Source organism: Cetorhinus maximus, chromosome 25 (assembly GCF_964194155.1).
Source record: "Cetorhinus maximus chromosome 25, sCetMax3.hap1.1, whole genome shotgun sequence".
NCBI classification, from domain to species: Eukaryota; Metazoa; Chordata; class Chondrichthyes; order Lamniformes; family Cetorhinidae; genus Cetorhinus; species Cetorhinus maximus.
In genome coordinates, this window is record NC_135903.1 from 12031725 (window position 1) to 12055143 (window position 23419).

At 43.0% G+C, this 23419-nt stretch overlaps 1 protein-coding gene across 3 annotated transcripts in view; it reads left to right on the plus strand.

Annotated features, from left to right (window-relative positions):
* Positions 1 to 23045, plus strand: part of LOC144667897 (uncharacterized) — a 38741-nt gene extending 15696 nt beyond the window's left edge. The window contains exons 1-7 of one of the 3 annotated variants that reach the window (XR_013573396.1): positions 2363 to 2709; positions 3395 to 4062; positions 6367 to 6437; positions 6694 to 6942; positions 7498 to 7744; positions 22541 to 22736; positions 22772 to 23045. Coding sequence is in view for 2 of the 3 variants with exons in the window: in XM_078529490.1 (XP_078385616.1) it covers positions 2438 to 2709; positions 3395 to 4062; positions 6367 to 6437; positions 6694 to 6942; positions 7498 to 7744; positions 22541 to 22650 (1617 nt within the window). In the remaining variant the exon portion in view is untranslated. Of the gene's footprint in view, positions 1 to 2362; positions 2710 to 3394; positions 4063 to 6366; positions 6438 to 6693; positions 6943 to 7497; positions 7745 to 22540 lie in introns of those variants that run through there. The other 2 variants (XM_078529490.1, XM_078529491.1) reach the window with 2 other exon arrangements.
* The last annotated feature ends 374 nt before the right edge of the window (positions 23046 to 23419 follow it).

A 23419-nucleotide genomic window follows, 5' to 3' on the forward strand; every position in this document is an offset into this window, starting at 1 on the left:
CACAGAATACAAGGACAGGCCACCCTAACCCGCTATAAATCACTGGTTAAACCTCCGCCGGAGGATTGTGTCCAATCCTGACCCACACGCTTCAGGGAGGATGTCAGGGCCTTGGAGAGGGTGCGGAGGACATTTACTGGAACGATCCCGAGGATGAGGGACTTGGTTTACGTGGAGAGATTGGAGAAGCTGAGATTGTTCTCCTTAGTGCAGAGAAGGTTAAGGGGGAGATTTAATGGAGGCGTTCAAAATCGGGAAGGGCTTTGATAAATTAAATATGGGGAAACTGTTTCCAGTGGGTAACCACTTCAGATTTAAGATGATTGGCAAAAGAACCAGGCATGGCGTGAGGAAGGTTTTTTTTTTAATGCAGTTGTTGTGATTTGGAGGGTGCTGCCTGAAATGGCGATGGAAACAGATTCAGTAGTAACTTTCAAGGTGGAACAGGATAAATATTTGAAGGGAAAACATTTGCAATGGGTTGGGACTGATTGGATAGCTCTTCCATAGAGCCAGCACAGGTGCGATGAGCTGAATGGCCTCCTTCTGTGCTGTATCATTTCATAATTATAAGGTCTGTATTTTTAAAGGGAAACTCAAGTTATAGCCCTCCGCCTCCCCCAATCTCCTCCTGCCGCGCCTGAAAAGCTGACATTTGCAGGGGGCGGGGATGGGAGGGAGGGAGGGGGAGCGACAGTCTCTCTGAGCCGATACAGTGAGCCTCATCAGCCTGTTTACTCCATGGGAGCATCACAGCCACACCCCCTGCCCCCAGTGACCAATGGGCGGTCATTTGAACAGGACCCCTGGCTGATTCGTCCCCTTTATCCTAGTGCTGAAAACATTCATTTATATAGCGCCCTTGACGCAGTAAAACGAAGGTGCTTTCACGGCAACATTATAAGACCATAAGACATAGGAGCAGAAATTAGGCCATTCGGCCCATCGAGTCTGCTCCGCCATTCAGTCATGGCTGATAAGTTTCTCAACCCCATTCTCCCGCCTTCTCCCTGTAACCTTTGACCCCCTTACCAATCAAGAACCTATCTATCTCGGTCTTAAATACACTCAATGACCTGGCCTCCACAGCCTTCTGTGGCAATGAATTCTTTAGATTCACCACTCTCTGGCTAAAGAAGTTTCTCCTCATCTCTGTTCTAAAAGGTCTTCCCTTTACTCTGAGTCTGTGCCCTCGGGTCCTAGTCTCTCCTACTAATGGAAACATCTTCCCCACGTCCACTCTATCCAGGCCTTTCAGTATTCTGTAAATTTCATCCTTCTAAACTCCATCGAGTATAGACCCAAAGGCCTCAAACGTTCCTCATATGTTAAGCCTTTCATTCCTGGGGTCATTCTCGTGAACCTCCTCTGGACCCTCTCCAGGGCCAGCACATCCTTCCTGAGATACGGGGCCCAAAATTGCTCACAATATTCTAAATGTGGTCTGACCAGAGCCTTATAAAGCCTCAGCAGCACATCCCTGCTTTTATATTCTAGTCCTCTCGAAATAAATGCCAACATTGCATTTGCCTTCCTAACTACCGACTCAGCCTGCAAGTTAACCTTAAGAGAATCCTGGACTAGGACTCCCAAGTCCCTTTGCACTCCAGATTTCTGAATTCTCTTCCCATTTAGAAAATAGTCTATGCCTCTATTCTTCCTACCAAAGTGCATGACCTCACATTATCAAAGATGATTTGTTATCAAGCCACATAAGGCGATATTTTAACAAATGTGCAAAAGTTTGGTCGATGAGGTAAGTTTTAAGGTCTTAACGATATAGAGCGGCGGAGTTATTTCGAGATGGAATTCCAGGGTCTAAAATTCCAGAGGCAAAGGTTTTCCATTGATCAGATATAGAACCATTCGGCCCATTGTGTCTGTGCTGGCCCTGTGAAAGAGCTATTGAATTAATCCCACTCCCCCACTATGCTCTGTACATTTTCTCGCCTTTGAGTAATTTATTGAATTAACTTTTGAAAGTTACTATTGAATCTGCTTCCACTTGCCCGCTCACGTATATTTTGCATGTTTTCTTTATATCAAAAACATCTGTTCATAATCCTGGCATCTTTCTGACACCTGACCGTATGGAATCTTTACCTCTAAAAGTCCGGGCCTGCTGGGGAGGGATTTCATGTTGATTGATAGCTAAGTGACCAATTAGAGGGGAATAAAGTTCGCCGCTGCGCCAATGTGCCCTCGGTGGAAGTGGAACTTGGTGCAGCTTAAACTGTTCCGCCTCTGCTTTGCTGATTGGCAGCTGTTGGAACCAAAGAGCATGCAGCTTGGCAAACTGGAACCGCCTCCTTGCTTTGTCAGCCAATGAAAATAGAGAGGGGGCGGGACTTCCTGGCTTGTGTTGTGACTTGATAGAATCAGTGTCAGTTGCTGGGACCTGCTCTGGCTTTGAATCTGTCCTTTCAGTTTGAGCTGGATGGCTAACACTCTGCTGGCAGGGCCACAGGCAGCCAGTGAGCCCATTTACACTGAGCTGGTAACATTGACAGAGGGAGAGCAGCAGCAGGGCTGTGGGGGAGAGGAGCAGCAGCAGCAGGAGCAGCAGCAGCAGCAGGAGAAAGATGTGCAGTGGTGTGGGGGTGTCAATGGGGAGCTTGGCTTCTCTAAACCCCCAGCCTGGCAGCAAAACAGTGAGCGGGCTTTCACCTGCAGAACACAGAGCTCTGGACCCCAGCAAGATACTCACCGGTAAGAGGACAATAGAAGAGCAGGGGGTCACATCAGGCACTGAGTTTATAAAGTGCAGATTGGATCAATGGGGTCAATCATTTTTGAGTTAGTGAATTCAGTTGTACAGAGCCTTGACTGGACTGTACCTGGAGTAACTGCATTCGGTTCTGGGCTCCACTCCTGGGGAAGGATATATTTGTAAGGGGAGCAGTGCAGATTCACCTGAATGTTACCAGGGCTTAAAAGGGTTAAGTTATGAGACCAGCTTGTACAGACTCAGCTTGTACACCCTTGAGTGTAGAAGGTTGAGGGGGGTGATCTAATCAAAGCCTTTAAAATTAAAATATTTGATAAGAGTAGTTGATTATTTTCTCTGGTGGGGGGATTTGAGATCAAGGGGACAAAACTTAAAATTAATGCTGGGCCAATCAGGAGCAAAGTCAGCAAGCATTTTCCCAGGAAGGCTAGTGGAATTCTGGGACTCGGAATAATTGGATCACTCAAGCCTGAGGTGAATTTGTGTTGGTGTCAAGGGATATGGAGCAAAGTGGGGGAGATACAGACCAGCTCTGCTCTAATTGAATGATGGAGAAGGCTCGAGGGGCTGAATGGCCTCCTCCTGTTCCTGTGTGTTTATGAGGGGATGTGGATACCTCCTGCCCAATGCTGCCTAAGACCTCACCTTTTACTTTGTTGTGCTCAGACAGGTGATCGAACATTCTGAGGACACAGAGATTGGTCCCAGTCAATCGCCCTCTCGACCAACCGAACATTGCCGACCCCGCCTCAATCTGCTGCACCCTGAGGAGGATGAGGACAATGGCCAAAAATTGACCAAGAAGCAGAGGTGTTCGGCCTCGCCAGTGACCCACCGTTACTCGGATTCAGCCCTGAGCAGGAGACCGTCACACTGGGGTGACCCCTCCAGACTAACTTTTCGATGTGAACCATTCCCCTTTCCCACTGTGACTTCAGCCAGCCTTGCCCACACTGGGTCCCGTCAGCCCTGCTTGTTATCCAGCTTCCCGGTCAAGCCTTTACAGAAGGAGAGCGTGCCACTACCTCCGGTCTCAACTTCAACCCCCCCAGGGGATGGTCTTCCTCCTGCCTTAGACAGCGGGAATAGCATGAAGGTGATGGGACTATATGCGGACCTGGTGAAGGAACTCCAGGAGCAGGTGATGGAGCTGCAGCGACGTGAGCAGGCACAGGCAGAGGCAGTATTTTTGCGGGAGCAGCGCATCGAGGCACTGGAGAAGGAGAACCGGAGGCTGAAAGATCAGTTACAGAAACTCGAGGAGGAGAATGACCTATTGTCCAGTGACAGTGAGCGGGGCATCACCATGAGGAATCTGCAGGCAGGAGCACTGGGTAAATCCTTTCACATCCTTAGGGGCACAGAAATCCAAATCATAGAATGATACAGCACAGAAAGATGCCCTTCAGCTGCACATCTGTGACAGCTCTTTAAAGAGCTATCCAATTAACCTCACTCCCCTGCTCTTTTCCCTGCAAATCTTTTCCTTCCAAGTATTTATCCAATTCCCTTTTGAAAGTTACTATTGAACCTGCTTCCATCGCCCTTTCAGGCAGCGCCTTCCAGATCACAACTCACAGTGTGTAAAAAAAAAAAATGAAAATTCTCTCTCCACCTCTGGATCTTTGGTCAATTACCTTAAATCTGTGTCCTCTGGTTACCAACCCTCCTGCCTTATTCACTCGAAACCCCTCATAATTTTGAACAACTCTATTAAATCTTCTCTCAAGCTTTGCTGTTTGAAAAGTAATGTTGAGTTCACAGTGCTCACCTTTATTAGTGTAATTTCAGCCAGGAGGTGATATTCTGTGAGATAAGCAGATAATCAAGGCTGACAATCCCAGAGCAGTACCAAGATGGTGCTGCACTGTCAGAGGTGCCTTCTTTTAGAAGAGATGTTAAATCAAGGCCCCATCTGTCCAATAACATGGATGTAAAAGATCCCACACCACTATTTTGAAGAACAGGGAAGTTCTCCTGCATGTCCTTGCCAATATTTTAACCTCGATCAACATCACATGAACAGAATTACTCATTGAGTGCTGCTGATTCCTTTCATCTAGGTCTTGCTATTTGTGCTCACAATCTTCCCCACTTTCACAGTGAATCTGTCACTAAGGGGTAACCATGCTGGAACCCAGGATCATTGTCAACCCTGAGTTTACTGGAGCTGGGAATCTCACAATGGGCACCATGAATTCAATTCTCATGTTGTCTCTCAGACTGGATTATTTTTTTCACCGCAAATACCTGGAAATGGTGGGGTGAGGCCAATAGGGCGTCTGGGACCCCAGGAATGTTGGAGCTAACGGTCTAGCTCCTGAACCATTGAAACAGAATTGGGAAAGAAACAGAGGAATGACAGAAAAAGAAATAGAATGAATTAGAGTCAAACAAGGTGCAGAAAGAGAGGGAAATAGACAGGAAAAGTAAGCAAAAAAATTCAATTTTAAATTTAAAAAAGCTTGAACAATTTACTATCTCCGGAGCAGTCTTAAGGGGGGGCCAAGTGGCCTACTCCTGTTCCTATTTCCTACATTTACTACCTAGATTCAGTGTAAAGCTCCCTCTATACTGTCCCCATCAAACACTCCCAGGACAGGTACAGCACGGGGTTAGAAACAGAGTAAAGCTCCCTCTACACTGTTCCCATCAAACACTCCCAGGACAGGTACAGCATGGGGTTAGATACAGTGTAAATCTCCTTCTACACTGTCCATACCAAACACTCCCAGCCAAGGCAGGTACAGCTGGGGATTTTGAGATTGCAATGCTGCAGTACTGGACATGTGCCAGCAGAGAGCCCTAGTGAGCTATGTGGGCAGGTGCTTCCCTCCAATGTCCAGGGACAGTACTGCAGTTTTCATGATAGCTGATTTAGTTGCCGAATACAACTGCAGGTGTCCATTCAGCCCATCCTGTCAGGGCTAATCCTTGGAGAGAGAAAACAAAAACTAACCTCACAGCCATGCATTCTCCCTGCAGCCTGCATCTTCCTTTGCTTTAAATATTTATTTAATTTTCTCTTGAAGGCTGTAGTGGCCTCTGCTTCATTGAGACACCTCAGTTCTGTTTATTCATTGCTGTTCGATATCAGTAATGCTATTTGTATAGAATGAACATACATTGTTTCCCATTGCACCTTATTTACTTTAAGATAAACCTTCATCAGGGGTTTGTACTCACACTTCGGAGCCAGAAGGATGTGGGTTCAATTGCCTCAATAAAGTTAAGCAGATAATTAAGGCTGATAATCCCAGAGCAGTACCAAGATAGTGCTGCACTGTCAGAGGTGCCTTCTTTCAGAAGAGATGTTAAATCGAGGCCCCATCTGTCCTATAAAATGGATGTAAAAGATCCCACACCACTATTTTGAAGAACAGGGAAGTTCTCCTGCATGTCCTGGCCAATATTTTAACCTCGATCAACATCACGTGAACAGAAACAGATTATTTGATGATGATCTCATTTCTCTTTGTGGGATCTTGCTGTGCGCAAATTGGTTGCCATGTTTCCTACATTTGCACCAGTGACTACGCTTCACAAGTACTTCATTATCAATAAAGTGCTTTGGGACATTGTGAGGCTGTGAAAGGTGCTATAGAAATGCAAGTTTTTTTTTTTCTTTCTTTCTTCAGATGCATCCAAAAAGAGCATAAAATTCTTGAGGGACCTTGTTGAACTACTCGAGTCAAATATGGAAACCCAGGTAAGTGTTGATGATTCTAAACCGAGTCCTAGGAATACAGGAACAGGAGGAGGTCATTCAGCTTCTCCAGTCTGCTCTGCCATTCAATGAACTCACGGCTGATGGGCCACCCACTTTGCCTCTAAATCCTTTAATCGCCTTGTCCAGCAAAAATCTATCAATCACAGATTTAAAATTATTAATTGAGCATCCTGGGGGTATTTAGCACTACCAACCCTGTGGTATGCTAATTTGTGTATTATTTTTTTAATCTCAGAATCCACCGTCTGACAGTAAGTTACCGCTGGTTTCGCTGGGTCTGCCACCAGTTCGCATTGCTGAGGAGACTGTCACCCCTGTCAAGCCTTACAGGGAGGTTAATGATGATGCCAGTGTCACCATCACTCGGAACAGGCTGGAGGAGAGGTTTACCAGTCCGCTTGGGCATCAGGAAATTCAGACCCTGGGCAAGGCCATGAAGGACACCCTACCAGATGGTTCACCGGTCTGGGCTTGTGCCATTGAGGTACGATCATTCAGTCTCCCCTTCTGTTTAATGTGAAAGAAAATGACTGGTTCGGGATCTCCTGTTAATGCTGCTTCTTTATTTGCTCATCCAAAACTCTTCTATTCCTATCCTAACTCACACCAAAGTCAGTTCACCTGTAACCTCCTGCACTTGCTGACCTACACTGGCTCCCAATCCGACAACACTCAACCATCTCCTCCTGCCCCGAAACCTTCCAAGATCTCTGCACTCCTCCACTTCTGACCTCCTTATGTATCTGTGATTTTACTCACATCACCATAGGTGGCCGTGCCTTCAGCTGCCTGGGCCCAAAGCTCTGGAATTCCCTCCCTAAATATTTTTGCCTCTCCACAACTCTCTCCTCCTTTAAAAGGCTGCTTAAAACCTACCTCTTTTGGCCGTCTGTCCCTAATATCTGTTTATGTGGCTCGATGTCAGTTTTTGGCTTATTATGCTCATGTAAAGCACTGTAGGATGTTTTAACTTGTTAAAAGTGAATATGTTGTTATCGAAGGTGCTACATAAACGCACATTGATTTTCTTGTTGACCAGGCAAACGGGAAACCTAAGTCGGAGCTGATCCCTGGATCAGGTGTGTATCTCACCAACAGAGAGCTGGATGAACTCTCTCACCTCCCACGGGATAAACCAAAGCTGATGACTCGGAAGCTCCTGGGATATTTCTTCTCGGATCAGACCTTAGCACGGTCGTCAGCTCGAGGAAAACGCATTGCCCACAACAAGACCACCATGGAGAAGCCAATATGTCTACCCACTGCAGTCACTTACACCATCAAAGGTGAGATAGATACATGGATGGGAGAGGTCTGGAGGGTTATGGCCTGGGTGCAGGTCAATGGGACTAGCGGAATAATATTTCGGCACAGACTAGAAGGGCCGAATGGCCTGTTTTCTGTGCTGTAGTGTTCTATGGTTCTATGGTTGGTCAAGGGCTGAGGGAACAAGGCCGCAGTTTCACCATATTCCTGCTGGTGGTGCTGCTGAGAACACTGCCCAGCTGCTCCCCCAGCTGGATATTTTCAGCACTGCAGCAAAGTGTCAATTCTATTTTATGTACATATATAGCTTTAAATATAAATTTAGTGTAAGAACACAGATGTTGACGGCATGAACAGGGAGATCTCGGCGCGCACCCAATTCTGATCTCTTCAGCACCCTGATATTAATTGCTCCCGCCGTGCCTTCAGCTATCAGGGCCCCGAGCTCTCGAATTCCCTCCCTAAACCTCTGCATCTCTAGTTCCTCAATTTAAAACAATCCTTCAAATCTATCTCTTTGACCAAGCTTTTGGTCATCTGCTCTAATATGGCCTTATGTGGCTCGGTGTCTAAGATTGCTTTATAATGTTCCTGTGAAGTGCCTTGGGATATTTTATTACCTTAAAAGAACTATTTAAATATAAGTTGTTGGAACATTTGCTGATCGGGTGTGATCCCAGATGTGCCCGATGATCCTGATGCACATCCCTGACCCAGACACGACCCCTAAAACTGGGGTCCCTCATTGAACCTGCAGGATTCTTGTTTCCATCAATATTTATTGCAACGGTTCCTGCCAGTCCCCTCCTGATGTTACCCAATGGTGCCATTGGGTTTTGCCATGACATCATCCCCAAAACAAGCCCCGGGATTGGGGGCAGGGAAAAGAGAAATTGAGAGAAATTAGATGTGAAGCTGCAAAGTCAGCATTTTAAACACTCCTGAGCATTTTTAATGGTGATCAGAGGCCATTTATCGTGGATTTTACACAAGAATCAGGAGTAGGAAGAGGCCCCTCGAGCCTGCTCCGCCAGTTGATAAGATCATGGCTGATTTGGTTGTGGCTTCAACTGCACTCTCCTGTCTGCCTGCCACCACCCTGCCCCACAACCCTGGACTCCTTTGTCGATGAAAAAAATCTGTCTAACTCCACCTTGAATATATTCAATGACCCAGCCTCCACTGCTCTCTGAGGAAGAGAATTCCACAGACCAACCAATCCCTGAGAGAAAAAAATTCTCCTCATCACAGTCTTAAATGGGAGACCCCTAATTTTTAAACTGCGCCCCCTAGTTCTAGTCTCTCCCACAAGAGAAAAAACATCCTTTCAGTATCCACCCTGTCAAGTCCCCTCAGGATCTCGTATGTTTCAATAAGATCACCTCTCATTCTTCTAAACGCCAGTGGGTATAGGCCCAACCTGCTCAACCTTTCTTCATAAGATAACCCCTTCACCCCAGGAATTAGTCCAGCAAACCTTCTCTGAACTGCTTATAATGCAATTATATCCTTCCTTAAGTAAGGAGACCAAAATTGTACACAGTATTCCAGATGTGGTCTCACTAAGGCCCTGTACAGCTGCAGCATCACTTCCCTACTTTTATATTCAATTCCCCTTGCAATAAATGCAAACCTTCCATTTGCATTCCTAATCACTTGCTGTATCTGCACAGCAACTTTTTGTGATTCATGTACCAGGACACCCAGATCCCTCTGTGCCTCAGAGCTCTGCAGTCTCCTTCCATTTAAATAATATGCTGCTTTTCTATTCTTCCTGCCAAAATAGACAAGTTCACATTTTCCCACATTATACTCTACCTACCAAATTTTTGCCCACTCACTTAACCTGCCTAACTCCTTTTGCAGACTCCTATGTCCTCTCGACAGCTTAATTCCTACCTATCTTTGCGTCATCAGCAAATTTAGCAATCATACATTCAGTCCCTTCATCCAAGTCATTGATACAGATTGTACATAACTGAGGACCCAGCACTGATCCCTGTGACACTCCACTAGTAACAGCTCACCAACCTGAAAATGACCCATTTATCCATACTCTCTGCCTATTGTTAGCTAACTAATCCTCTATCCATGCTAAAATAAACAAAGGGAGAGAGGGAGTATTAATGGGATTAGCATCCTTGAAAGTGGATAAATCGGCAAGGCTGGATGATGTGTACCCCAAGCTGTTTAAAAAAAAAAGCGAGGGAGGAAATAGCGGAGGATCTGACCATCACTTTCCGCACTGGATACGGGTGAGGTGCTGGAGGATTGGAGGGCTGTGAACGTTGTACCTTTGTTTAAAAAGGGAATGAGGGATAGACTGAATAATTACAGGCCAGTCAGTCTGACCTCAGTAGTGGGCAAATTATTGGAATCAGTTCCGAGAGACAGGATAACCTGTCACTTGGAAAGGCATGGATTAATCAAGGATGGTCAGCCTGGATTTGTTAGGGGAAGATCGTGTCTGACTAACTTGACTGAATTTTTTTGAGGAGGATTGTTGAGGGTAGTTCAGTTCATGTGGTCTACGTGGATTTTAGCAAGGCCTTTGACAAGGTTGCACATGGCAGGCTGGTTAAAAACAAAAGCCCATGGGATCCAGGGAATGTAGCAAACTGGATACAAAATGGGCTCTGGCAGGAAACAAAGGGTAGTGGTTGATGGATGTTTTTGAGACTGGAAGGCTGTTTCCAGTGGGGTTTCACAGGGCTCAGTACTGGGTCCCCTGCTTTTTGTGGTATATATTAATGATTTGGATGTAAATGTAGGGGGAATGATCAAGAAGTTTGCAGATGACACAAAAATTGACTGTGCAGTTGACAGGGAGGAGGGTTACTGTCAACTGAAGGAAGATATCACTAGACTGGTCAGGTGGGTAGAAAAGTGGCAAATAGAATTCAACCCGGAGAAGTGTGAGGCGATGCATTTGGGGAAGTCACACAAGGCAAAGGATCACAAATGGAAGAATACTGAGAGGTGTAGAAGAAGTGAAGGACCTTGGAGTGAATGTCCACAGATCCTCTTTCTAACCCATAACGGGTCGAACCTCAACATGATGCCCCGGTAATGTTGCTTCAGGATCTCGATGTCCGATTGGTTCGGGTAATCCAGGCTACCTCCTGGTTCCTGGTCTCTCCCGGTTTCTCGGATCTTGGAGGGAGGCAAATACGACCACAGGTGAAATCAATCCTGAAGGATGGTTTGCGGAAACCATTTCCCTTCACAGGTCGAAGAGCCATAGGGTGGAAGAAAGAATAGTTTGGATGGTCTTGATTGACATGTCCTATCCAGTTGGGATGATAACCGGTTAAAAAACACCCCTGTATTGGTAAGACTTTCTCCGTCTACTACTTTTGCCAAATATTGCTGATGTTCTGGTTGGAGAATGGTGGACACAACGTGTAAACACTGTGAAATTAAGCAAAGCCTCGTCAAACCCAAACTACTGAGAATGACTTTATTGGATCTTTTGCTGACTCCAATCTGCTAATAAATGGGACTTCTGGGTGGGAAGAGAATAATCAATTATTATCAAGATGGATCAGAATATTGTAGTCAACTATAATGACAAGTGCATTACACTGGAGGACACTTTGAGGCTGGGCAACAATTTGAAATTGAGTCTTTAGGTAAGTTTACAAATTTAACTTAAAATTTGTATTGTAAAATGTTATCAAATATTTTGGTTGGTGATGCCTCTGTTAATCAGTAAGTCATTCAACCTAAAACCACAAATAGGCAGATCCAAGAGAATGATTTTAATGATAGTACTAAGATAACCTATCCTTGTAGTCAATTTAAATGTTTAATCTGTGAAGTAGTTTTAAATTCTATAACGAGCTTTAGGAAACATCTTAGGACTATGCACAAAATATCTAAGATTGTAGTCATCTGTAACAAATGACAGAAGACTGGTGAGTATCGCTCAATTGGATGTCACTATGCAAAATGTAGGGGATGTATACAGGAAGATAGTGTTACTCCGACTACGTTGGCTTTTCAATGTAGTCTGTGTGAGAAGAAATTCAAGACCTAGAGAGGCCTGAGTCCACCTGCGTCCTGACTTAAGGAATCGAAAACGAATAGCTACCCTTGGGCGATCTCTTCCAGTCCTTAGTAAAAATTCTATTTGGTCTAAAGAGGGGATGTTGCTCCTTCTCCATTTGGAGGAAGAATATTGCAGCCACAAAAAATATATTTTAGGGCACTTAGAAAAGTTTAAAGCAATCAGGCAGAGTCAACGTGGTTTTATGAAAGGGAAATCATGTTTAACCAATTTATCGGAGTTCTTTGAAAGAGTCACATGTGCTGTAGATGAAGTGGAACTGGTGGGTGTATAGTACTTAAGAGTTCCACAAGGTATTTGATGAGTTGCCTCATCAATTTACTGTGGAAAATAAAAGCTCATGGTGTAGGGGGTAACATATTGGCATGGATAGAAGATTGGCTGGCTTACAGGCAGCAGAGAGTAGGCATAAATGGGTCTTTTTCTGGTTGGCGGGATGTAATGTGTGGTGTGCCGCAGGGATCAGTGCCGGGGCCTCAACCTGTTACAACTCGTATCAACGACTTGGATGAAGGGACCAAAGGAATGGTTGTTAAATTTGTTGATGGCACAAAGATAGGAAGGAAAGTAAATTGTGAAGCGGACATAAGGAGGCTACAAAGTGGCATAGATAGATAGGTTAAGTGAGTGGGCAAAGATCTGGCAAATGGAGTATAATGTGGGCAAATATGAAATTGTCCATTTTGGCAGGAAGAATAAAAAAGAAGCAACTTATCTAAATGGTGAGAAATTGCAGAGCTCGGAGATTCAGAGGGATCCGGGTGTCCTAGTGGATGAATCACAAAAGGCTGGTAATCAGGAAAGCTAATAGAATGTAATCGTTTATTGAGAGGGGAATTGAATACAAAAATAGGGGGTTATGTTTCAGTTGTAAGGGCACTGGTGAGACCACATCTGGAGTAGTGTGTATAGTATTGCTCTCCTTATTTAAATGCACTTGAAGCAGTTCAGAGAAGGTTTACAAGGCTAGTACCAGGAATGGGTGGGTTGTCTCATGAGGAAAGGTTGGACAGGTTAGGTTTGTATCCACTGGAGTTTGGAAGAGTAAGAGGCGACTTGATTGAAACCTTTAAGATCTGAGGAGTCTTGACAGGCTGGATGTGGAGAGGATGTTTCCTCTTGTGGGAGAAACTGGAACTAGGGTCACAGCTTAAAAATAAGGAGTCGCTCATTTAAGACAGATGAGGAAAATTTCTTTCTCTGAGGGTCTCTTCCTCAAAAGGTAGTGGAAACAGGATCTTTGAATATTTTTAAGGCAGAGCTGGATAGATTCTTGATTAACAAGGGGCTGAAAGGCTATCGGGGTTTGGCAGGAGGTTCCAATCAGATCAGCTCTTCAGATCTTATTGAATGGCGGAGCAGTCTTGAAGGGTCAAGTGGCCTACTCCTGCTCCTTGTTCATATGTTTGTATGTATGTCACGATAGCCAAGACATTGACATCCAACACCAATAAACAAATTTCTGATTAAAGTGTACTGTTGAGATGGCTAAACTTAGAGATAGCTTTAAGGCCTTAGAGAAAATAAATATCAATGTTAATTTACCTGCAGGTTCTACGTCCTCATCAGATGACGAGGTAGGTTTTAACAAGTCCCATAAATAAAGAGATAGCAGTTAATATAAATAGGGACAAAGTAGCTATGACAAGCTTAGTACAAAATAAATATGATAAATCAGATCCCCTAACGTTGACAAATTTGACCTTTAAATTGCTAGATAAAGACAATAGAGGCACTAAATATGAACAAATTAGTTATATAGTAAATCTGACACTAGACAAGCTAATTAATATAGATCTAAAAACAAGTAGAGCTAAATACAAGCGATTAGATAAAATTAATCAGGATAATTATGCAAATAAAAATCCACCATTTAAAAACACAAGAGCCAGAAAGAGTTTGGCAAGGAAGAAACAGAAATGTAAGAAAACCCAATGTCTAAATAAAGCCAATAGGAAGAGTTTGGCCAGACGATTAATGGGCAGTCCAAGTCAAGCATTGTGTCCTCTACCATATTCAAGTTGGAAGAGTATTTTGTACAGAAATTACCCGAGGCTAAGAATAAGGCAGACAGAAGTAAATTCTCCAAATGCACTAGGATGGCCGATAATTCACAATTATTCAATTGTTATTGACCAATCTATAAAAGATATGGCTCCTGGACCTGATAAGATTACAGTTAAGGATTTTAAATATTTGAATGGTTTAAAAACCCAGATTATTGTCTTAATATGTTTGTGATTTGGCTAAAATCAGGAATTATTCCAAATATTATTAAAACTTGTGGGACTGTGTTAATCCCGAAATCTGATCCCAGGGCCCTCAAAAGTTAGATAACCTGGAGACCAATAACAATTGTCTCCATAATTTTAAGACTATTTACGAAGGTTATAGGGAATAAATTGCCTAAGGCTGTAGAATTAAATAAAAGGCAAATGGCAATTACACTTGGTTCTTCTGGATGCGACCAGAACATTGCAATTTTAAAAAAATACTTTAAATTCGCTAAAAGACATTAAAAAAAGATCATTGTTGTAGTTGTATTTATAGACTTAGCCAAAGCATTCAATAGACCATAAATTGATATTTAAAAGGTGTCAACGGCTAGGAATTAATGGTAAATTTGTTAATTTGATCAATAATCTATATAATGAGGCACCTACCATAATAGAAATGAATAAAGTGAAAAAAACAAATCCAATTCTAATAAAGAAAGGTATCAAACAAGGGGACCCCTTGGTCACCAGTACTTTTCAACATTGCCATGGAGTCGATTTTGGATTAAATTGTGACTCCGGGGGTCTGGCTCAATGACGGTCTCTAGCCTTAGCTGATGATATCGCTTCATTAAGCGACCCTCACACGGGTATGACGAGAAACCTATTTACCCCGAGAAATTTTGTCATAAACCCGGACTTGAAATTAGTGTTAAAAAGCCAGCTGGATTTTATATGTCATCTAAGGACAAAACATTCTACTTCAGTAATAAGAGCCCATGGAAGATCAAAGGAGACGATCTTAAGTACATCACACCAGGAGAATATCTTGGAGCGAAGATCAATCCCTGTGTTGGGATAGGGAAGAGTCCTGGAGCACTGAACTTCAATCCTAGATTGATAATTTAATGTTAAGTTCTCTTAAACCATCACAGAGTTTTGATATTTTAAGAACCTATTTTATCCCTCGTTTTTACTATCAATTAATTCTTATGGAACCATCCCCAAACACTTTAATTGATCCCGATGGCGTTATTTTTTTAAAAAAGCGACTAAGAACATTACAAGGATGTCTTCTGTATTCCAAAGCGAGAAATGGGAGCGTGGGATTGCCCAACTTAGACATACAAATTCCATAGCTATACCCAAGAAAACGGAATCACTAAAATTAACTTCTGAAGACTTCCTTTTTGCATAGTGGCGGAGATTTGGATCAAAGTAGATGTCAGATTCACAAACTGAATGTAATTCAACATGTCCCCGCCAACACGCTTCGGAATGGGTGGTCGGGATGGGACCCTCGACCCTGGGAACAACCAGCAGCCGAAATAGCGGAATATCTCTTAACGGATGTGACTTAGGGATTTAATAAGTGGGCTGCGTTAAATTATCAGGGCGTTATATTTTTTATAATGACTCTATTTCAAACCGCTGGCCATGTTATAATTGTTTTAAACAGTCTCTTTGTATCCGAAAAACTCAGCAAGTCTGGCAGCCTCTGCGGAGAGGAACACAGTTAACTGTGTTCCTCTCCGCAGATGCTACCAGACCTGCTGAGTTTTTCCAGGTATTTTTATTTTTGTTTTGGATTTCCAGCATCCGCAGTTTTTTTTTTTTGCTTTTATCTTTTTTATCCGAACCCCGCTCAGGTACAAAGCCTCCCCAAGCAGATATTTTTTTATATATCTATCATTTGGCAGGCCTGCAAAAGTCATTAAATGCAAGTGACCTCATACAGTTAACGAGACCCATTTCGCACCTTTCCCGGCCACCGCCTGCCTGTACGTGAAAAATGCAAGGAGAGAGACATCGACACACACACTAAAAAAAGTCTGCACCTTCTCAAAGATAAAGCACTTTAAACACGGCTGCGTGGAACCATGTATTAGAACCTATAACTCTTCCAACCAGATGTAATCGCTTGTAAAGGAGACGCTCTATCAGGAGCAGACGTTACAATGAGATTCGAGGATAATGACAACTTCTTACAGAAAGCCTGGGGTGAAAAGTCAAGACGTTCCAACATTTGGCAGATAAAATCAAAACCCTAACTGGCGGTTGGAATGTGAAATATTTTGGTTTTGTGGTCAGTTTGCCAGAAAACTGGAACAAACAGAATAAGTCGTTCATGACATTTCTAAGAATAACTTCGAAAACTTCGCCCAACCAACGTCCAGACTCCTCAGGCTCTTAGCGTTACAAGTTTAACAAATTTTTTTATGGACGATTGATTTCGCCTGACTTTATTTTCTTTTCTTTTCTTTAGCTTCACTTAGTGCATAATTTATTCCAGTTTTATTTTAATTCTTTTTTTTGTTTTTTGTTATAAAGCTGTGTGTCATTTTTATCACCATTTATGGTCATCAACGCATTTCAAATGATTAGAGTTCTATCTACTTGTCAATCTGAACGGACTTCGACTCAGCTCTCGATCCCATCCTCAATTTGAAAACAGAATTACCTGGAAAAACTCAGCAGGTCTGGCAGCATCGGTGGAGAAGAAAAGAGCTGACGTTTCGAGTCCTCACGACCCTTCATGTGGACTCGAAACGTCAGCTCTTTTCTTCTCCACCGATGCTGCCAGACCTGCTGAGTTTTTCCAGGTAATTCTGTTTTTGTTTTGGATTTCCAGCATCCGCAGTAGCTTTTTGTTTTTATCCTCAATTTGGTTGGCTCTGCGGCTACAGCATTTTTGCTTTTGCCCTATTAGATCCTTTAACACCCCCTTCCCCATGTTTCACAGGAGGTAGGCTAAATGCGTGGACGAGCCACATAAAGGCTGGAAATATGCATCTGATATAATACTTTATCTAGCAGGACAGGTCGATAAGGTGGTTAAGAAGGCTTATGGAATCCTTTCCTTTATTAGCTGAGGCATAGAATATAAGAGCAGGGAGGTTATACTGAAACTGTATAACTTGTTAGTCAGGCCACAACTTGAGTACCGTGTGCAGTTCTGGTCACCTCATTACAGAAAGGATGTAGTTGCATGAGAGAGGGTACAGAGGAGATTTATGAGGATGTTGCCAGAGCTGGAAAATTGCAGCTATGAGGAAAGATTGGAGAGGCTGGGGTTGTTCTCCTTGGAACAGAGGAGGCTGAGGGGAGATTTGATTGAGATGTACAAAATTGTGAGGGGCCTGGATAGAGTGGATGGGAAGGGCCTATTTACTTTAGCAGAGAGTCCAGTGACGGGAGCATAGATTTAAAGTGATTGGTAGAGATTAGAGGAGAGATGAGGAAAACATGTTTTCACCCAGAGGGTAGTAGGGGGTCTGGAACTCACTGTCTGAAAGGGTAGTATAAACCCTTAGCTCAAATATGATGGGCAAGTGGCATCTTTCTGTGCCGTAAACTTTCTATGATTCTATATTACTCCCTACACCTTGAGCCCTTATTTTGTGTGGTAACCTTTGATGTGGCATCTTGTTGATTGCCTTCTGGAAATCCAAGTACACCACATCCGCAGGTTCCCCTTTATCCACCTTGCTTGTTACTTCCTTAAAGAGCTCTAATAAATTTGTCAAACATAATTTATTTTTCACAAAATCATGTTGACTGTGCCTGTTGACTGTGCCTGAGTGTATTATGATTTTCTAAATGTCCTGCTTTACCTCATTAATAATAGATTCTAGCATTTTCCCTATGACAGATATTAGGCTAACTGGCCTATAGTTTCCTGTTTTCTGTCTCCTTTCTTGAATAGAGTGTTATATTTGTGAGTTTCCAATCTGCTGGCACTTCCAGAATCTAGGGAATTTTGGAAGATCACAATCAATCCACTACTATCTCTGCAGCCACTTCTTTTTAGACCCTTGGATGCAGGCCGTCAGGTCAGGGACTTGTCAGTCATTAGTTCTAATATCTTTCCCAGTACCCTTTCCCTAGTGATTGTGGTTGTTTTAAGTTCCTCCCTTTTACCTCTTGATTTTCAAGTATTGCTGGTATGTTTTTTGTGTCTTTTGCAGTGAAGACAGACACACAATATCTGTTCTACCTTCAGCCATTTCCTCGTTTTTCCATTATCGATTCCCCATTCCACACCCTCTGAGGGACCAATGCTTAGTTTAGTTACTCTTTTCCTTTTTACTTGTAGAAATTCTTACTACCTGTTTTTTTATATTTCTAACTAGCTTTTTCTCATACTCTAATTTCTCCCTCCATTTTAATTTTTAGTAATTCTTTGTTGATTTCTAAAATCTGTCCTATCTTCTGACCTACCACTAATCTTTACAGAATTGTACGCTTTTCAATTTGATACTATCCTTAGCTTCCTTAGTTAACCACGCATGTGGCATCCTTTTCGTAGAGTGTTTTCCCTGGCTGGGGGAGTCTAGAACTTGGGAGACCAGTCTCAGAATAAGCAGCCGGCCATTTAGAACTGAGACGAGGAGGAATTTCTTTAGTCAGAGGGTGGTGAATCTTTGGAATTCTTTACCCAGAGAGCTGTGGAGAATCAGTCATTGAGTATGTTCAAGACAGAGATTGATAGATTTATGAATATTAAACATATCAAGGGATATGGGGATAGTGCAGGAAAATGGTATTTAAGGAGAAAATCAGCCATGGTCTAATTGAATGGCGGAGCAGGCTCGAGGGGCCGAATGACCTACTCCTGCTCCTGTTATTTCTCAATGGAATATATCTGTGAGAGTTATGGAATATTTCCTTAAATGTCTGCCACTGTTTCTCTTTGCCCTACCTTTAACCTATTTTCACAGTTCACTCTAGCCAACTCTCTCCTCATACCCTTGTAATAGCTTTTATTTAATACTAGTCTCAGACACACTTCTCACCCTCAAACTGAATGTGAAATTCTATCATGCTATAGAAATGATACGGCAGGTGGTATTTGCCAGGCTGACCAAATCCACAAGGGAAACTTGGCCACATTATTACAACGGTTCTGCAATTTGTATTTATTACAAGAAGGTTTGTGCACTGAATTCAGAAGTAATGGGTCCACTACCCCCTTTAGAGATTTTAAAAATTAAATTAAAACATTTATTTTAAAAAAAACTTGAACACACACAAGATTACAATTACACAGTTACTTAATATTATAACACTTTCCAAAATTCCTAATTAACCAGACCCCAAAATACACACTCTCCTTAAGGCAACAATCCAAAATGGAATTTAAATTTATAGAGACAATCCAGCAAGGTTACCACAAGCATCCACTTGGCTGTGGAATTTCAAAGGCTTTTAACACAACGCTGGTTACTGGAACAGCAGACTTCTGCAAAGTGGTTGGAAGCTTTCCCCCCAAGTCTATTTCACATGGTATACCTTTCAGATCTCACAAAGCCACACCCCACACAGCCTTCCATCCTTCTTTAAATATATTTCTCCTTCTTTGATTTGTAAATCCCATTGTTCCCTCATGTCTTTGGAAGTTACTTTTCCCATAATATAAAAATATTTCATGTTCTCATTATGGCCAGCATTTTTGGGAAAAATAAACGTAATAACCTTGTCCTATTTACCTTGCAGGTTGTAAAAACCTAATCAGGTCTCTTTGAAAATCCAACAACTTTTCCCCTTATCTAAAAAAAGGAAGTTCCCCTTTACTTAGCTCATGTATTAGCATTTCAAATGCATTTTTACAACAAACTCTTTTCATAATTTCAACATTGCAGTCTACCTGTCTCTAATTTAATTAAATCAGCCACACACACAACCACACATACATAAAGCCTACCTTACAATATCCCAGAATAATATTGTGAAAGATATGATAGTTTTGTGACATTATGACCACTGTTGCCTAGAGGCTCCTTTACTATGAGGTCATTGATTAATCCTGTCTCATTACACATTACCAGATGTAAAATAGCCTCTTCCCTGATTGGCACTAAAATGTACTGCTCTAGGAAATTGTCCCGAATACACTCTATGATCTCATCTTCCAGACTACCTTTGCCAATCTGATTTATCCAATCTACATGAAGATTAAAATCGCCCATAATTATTGCAGTACCTTTCTTACAAGTCCCCGCTATTTCTTCCTGTATACTCTGTTCTGCAGCGTAGCTACTGTTCGGGGGCCTATAAACTATTCCTACTAGTGACTCCTTACCTTTGCTATTTCTTTCCTCCACCTTCTATATCTTGATTTTCTGAACTAAGGTCATCTCTCACTGCTATTCTAATGTCATCTTTAATTAACAGAGCTACCCCACCACCTTTTTCCTAGCTTCCTGTCCTTCCGAAATGTCAAAAAGCCTTGAGATTTAGGCCTTGGGTCACATTGCAACCATGTCTCTGAAATGGCTATCGGGTCATACATAGTTAATTCTATCTGTGCCATCAGTTCATCCGTTTGGTTACAAATGCTGCATAAAATCAGATACAGTGCCTTTAATTCTGACTTTTTACCATTCTCACAAACTCAGGCCTTATCTACTGGTGTACTCTTAAATTTAGATGCTCTGTCTCTTCCTGCCACACTCATGGTTATCCTTACCCATGTCGCTAACTGCTCTGTCGCCTTACCCTTTCTCTTAACTTTACTACATGTTCCCTAATGCGATTCCTCCACCACCACCACACCTCCCACTATTTAGTTTAGTCTCTACCACCCTAGTTAAACAACTCGCCAGAACACTCGTCCCAGTACAGTTCAGGTGTAGACTGTCCCAATGGTACAGCTCCCACTTTCCCCAGTACTGGTGCCAGTGCTCCGGGAATCAAAACCCATTTCTTCCACACCAATCTTTCAGCCATGCATTTAACTCTTTGATCTGATTTACCCTACACCAATTTACTCACAGCACTGGTAGTAATCCAGAGATTATTACCTTTGTGGTTCTGCTTTTTAACTTAGCTCCCTAGCTGCTCATGTTCTCTCAGCAGAATCTCTTTCCTAGTCCTACCTATGTCATTGGTACCCACGTGGATCATGACAACTGGATCCTCCCCCTCCCACTGCAAGTTCCTCTCCAGCTCAGAGAAGATGTCCGAACCCTGGCACCGGGGAAGCAACGCAGCCTTCTGGGTTGGAATTGGGGCCACCCCCCCCCCGACTACACTGTCCCCTACTACCACTACATTCCTATTTACACCCCCCATTTGAATGGTTTCCTGTCCATCGATGCCGTGGTCAGCTCGCTCATCCACCCCGTGGCTTTCACTCTCGTCCATACAATCTGCCAAGAACCTCGAACCTGTTGGGACAATTGCAAAGGCTGAGGCTTCCCTGCTTCTATCTTCTCGATCACCGTGCCTACCTCACTCACAGCCACACCCTCCTGTCCTTGACTACGGATCAACTCAAAAAACTCTATCCTCAGGGGTGTGACTGCTTCCTGGAACAAAGTGTCCAGGTAACTTTCCCCCTCCCTGATGCATCGCAGTGTCCGAAGCTCAGCCTCCAGTATCATGGACTCTGAGCTGGATTCTTCAAGCCACAGACATTGCAGACGTTATTGCCGTGGATCACGTGGGTGTCCATCACGTACTACACTGCAACACATCACCAGCCGTGCCATCCTTATTGTGTTTTAATTAATTCATTATTTTCTTAATTACATTTTAATGAATGCCTCTAGTCCTGTTTGTGCTTATGTTCTTATTATTTCAATGAATGTTATCCTAACCCCGATTAAAACTCCCCAGTTTAGATAAAAGAGAAAGAGAAAATTCTCACCAGCCAATCACTTACCTTCCTTTAGTTTACTGTTAATGATTTTAGCGATGATAGATGTGAGTGAAGACCCTTGTTCAGTTGTTCTGAGGCTGGTTCACAGTGTACTACCCTGAGTTAGAACCTGCTTCTTCTGCCCTTTGATCTGTAAAGTGAGGATTCTTTCTTTTGGAAAATATTGAAATTAATTTTCTGTTGAAAAATCACAATTAGTTTCATTACAACTGGGTTAGAGAGAGGGGTAATCAGCCAGAGTGCCTTCCCCCTGATCACTGTCCACTGACCCCTGGTTTAGAGAGAAGGGCAATCAGCTGGAGTTCCTGCCCTGATCACTGTCCAGTGACCCACTGAGTCAGAGAGAGGGGCAATCAGCCAGGGTTCCTGCCCCTGATCACTGTCCAGTGACCCACTGAGTTAGAGAGAGGGGCAATCAGCCTGAGTTCCTGCCCCTGATCAATGTCCAGTGATCCACTGAGTTAGAGAGAGGGGCAATCAGCCAGGGTTCCTGCCCCTGATCACTGTCCAGTGACCCACTGGGTTAGAGAGAGGGGCAATCAGCCAGGGTTCCTGCTCCTGATCACTGTCCAGTGACCCACTGGGTTAGAGAGAGGGGCAATCAGCCTGAGTTCCTGCCCCTGATCACTGTTCAGCGACTTCAGATGTTGTTGTGTGGGTTGGTTGTCATACCCTTCTGGTTGTATAACCCACTGACGTCATGTCTAGGCTCATGAGAAAAGATTGGCCACTTGGGAAAGCAGAGTGCTAGTACCTATGGCACTTTACCCCGGCAAGAGTCAGGGTCCTTCAGGGTAGGTGATGGGGATGGTGGAAGTGAATTCTTAGTTTGAGAAATAAATGGTTTATTTGTTTAATTCTGTTTCAGATTACGTTACTTCTGTGTGTGGGAGGGGATGTGACTTTACCGCCGTGATTAACAGCAAGTGTGCCAGTTCCAGGAGGGCAGTGAGAAAGCTGATGGAAAAGATGGAGTGAAAGAAATGCCCTCGTTCAGAGCTGGGGAGAGTGAGCAGCCAAGGCGATTGAGATCATTCTCAACAAGCTACCTTGAGGAACATTTCACATGCATTTTTCTCCCAGAAGCCGCTGATTTTTAACCAGCGAACTTGTTGTTGCTTTGCGGAAGGGAAGAATGTTTTTAATCTGAGGACCATTATTGACCGCAGAAATTAAGTGATTTACTGGACTCAAAATGGAGAAAGGGATGATTGGGAGCAGAGCGTGCTTGTGATTGGAGTGACTTGTACCATTTGAAAAACAAATGGGGGAACATAAATAGTGTGAATTTATATCTTAAAGTTTTGCACGATGCTGTATTTCTGATATCTCTATTGTGCTTAAAAGTCTTTTAATTAAATATTTTCTATGTTTTTGTTTGCGAGTGAATTCTGTCTCAGGGGAAAGACCAGCTGGTCAGATGTATTTCAATTTAAATTTTAAAATTATGCTGAATACTCGAGTCCTTTATTCCCTGTTCTCATTGAAATTTCTTGTAATCTTTGTACATATTTGTCATTTTCCCCCTTTTCATGATTTTCTTCCCACCTCCCCCCCACCTCCAAGAGGTGGTGCTTCTTGGTCATTTTTCGCAGCTACAACTTTGGTTTCTCTTGCAAAAGTCGCTATATAAATACATTCTAAGTTCTCTGCATTTCTGCAGCAACTCCACAACTTCAGGACACCCCAAAGTGCTTTTCAGCCAATGAAGTGAGACTGAAGTGAGTCACTTTTTTTAATGTGTGAA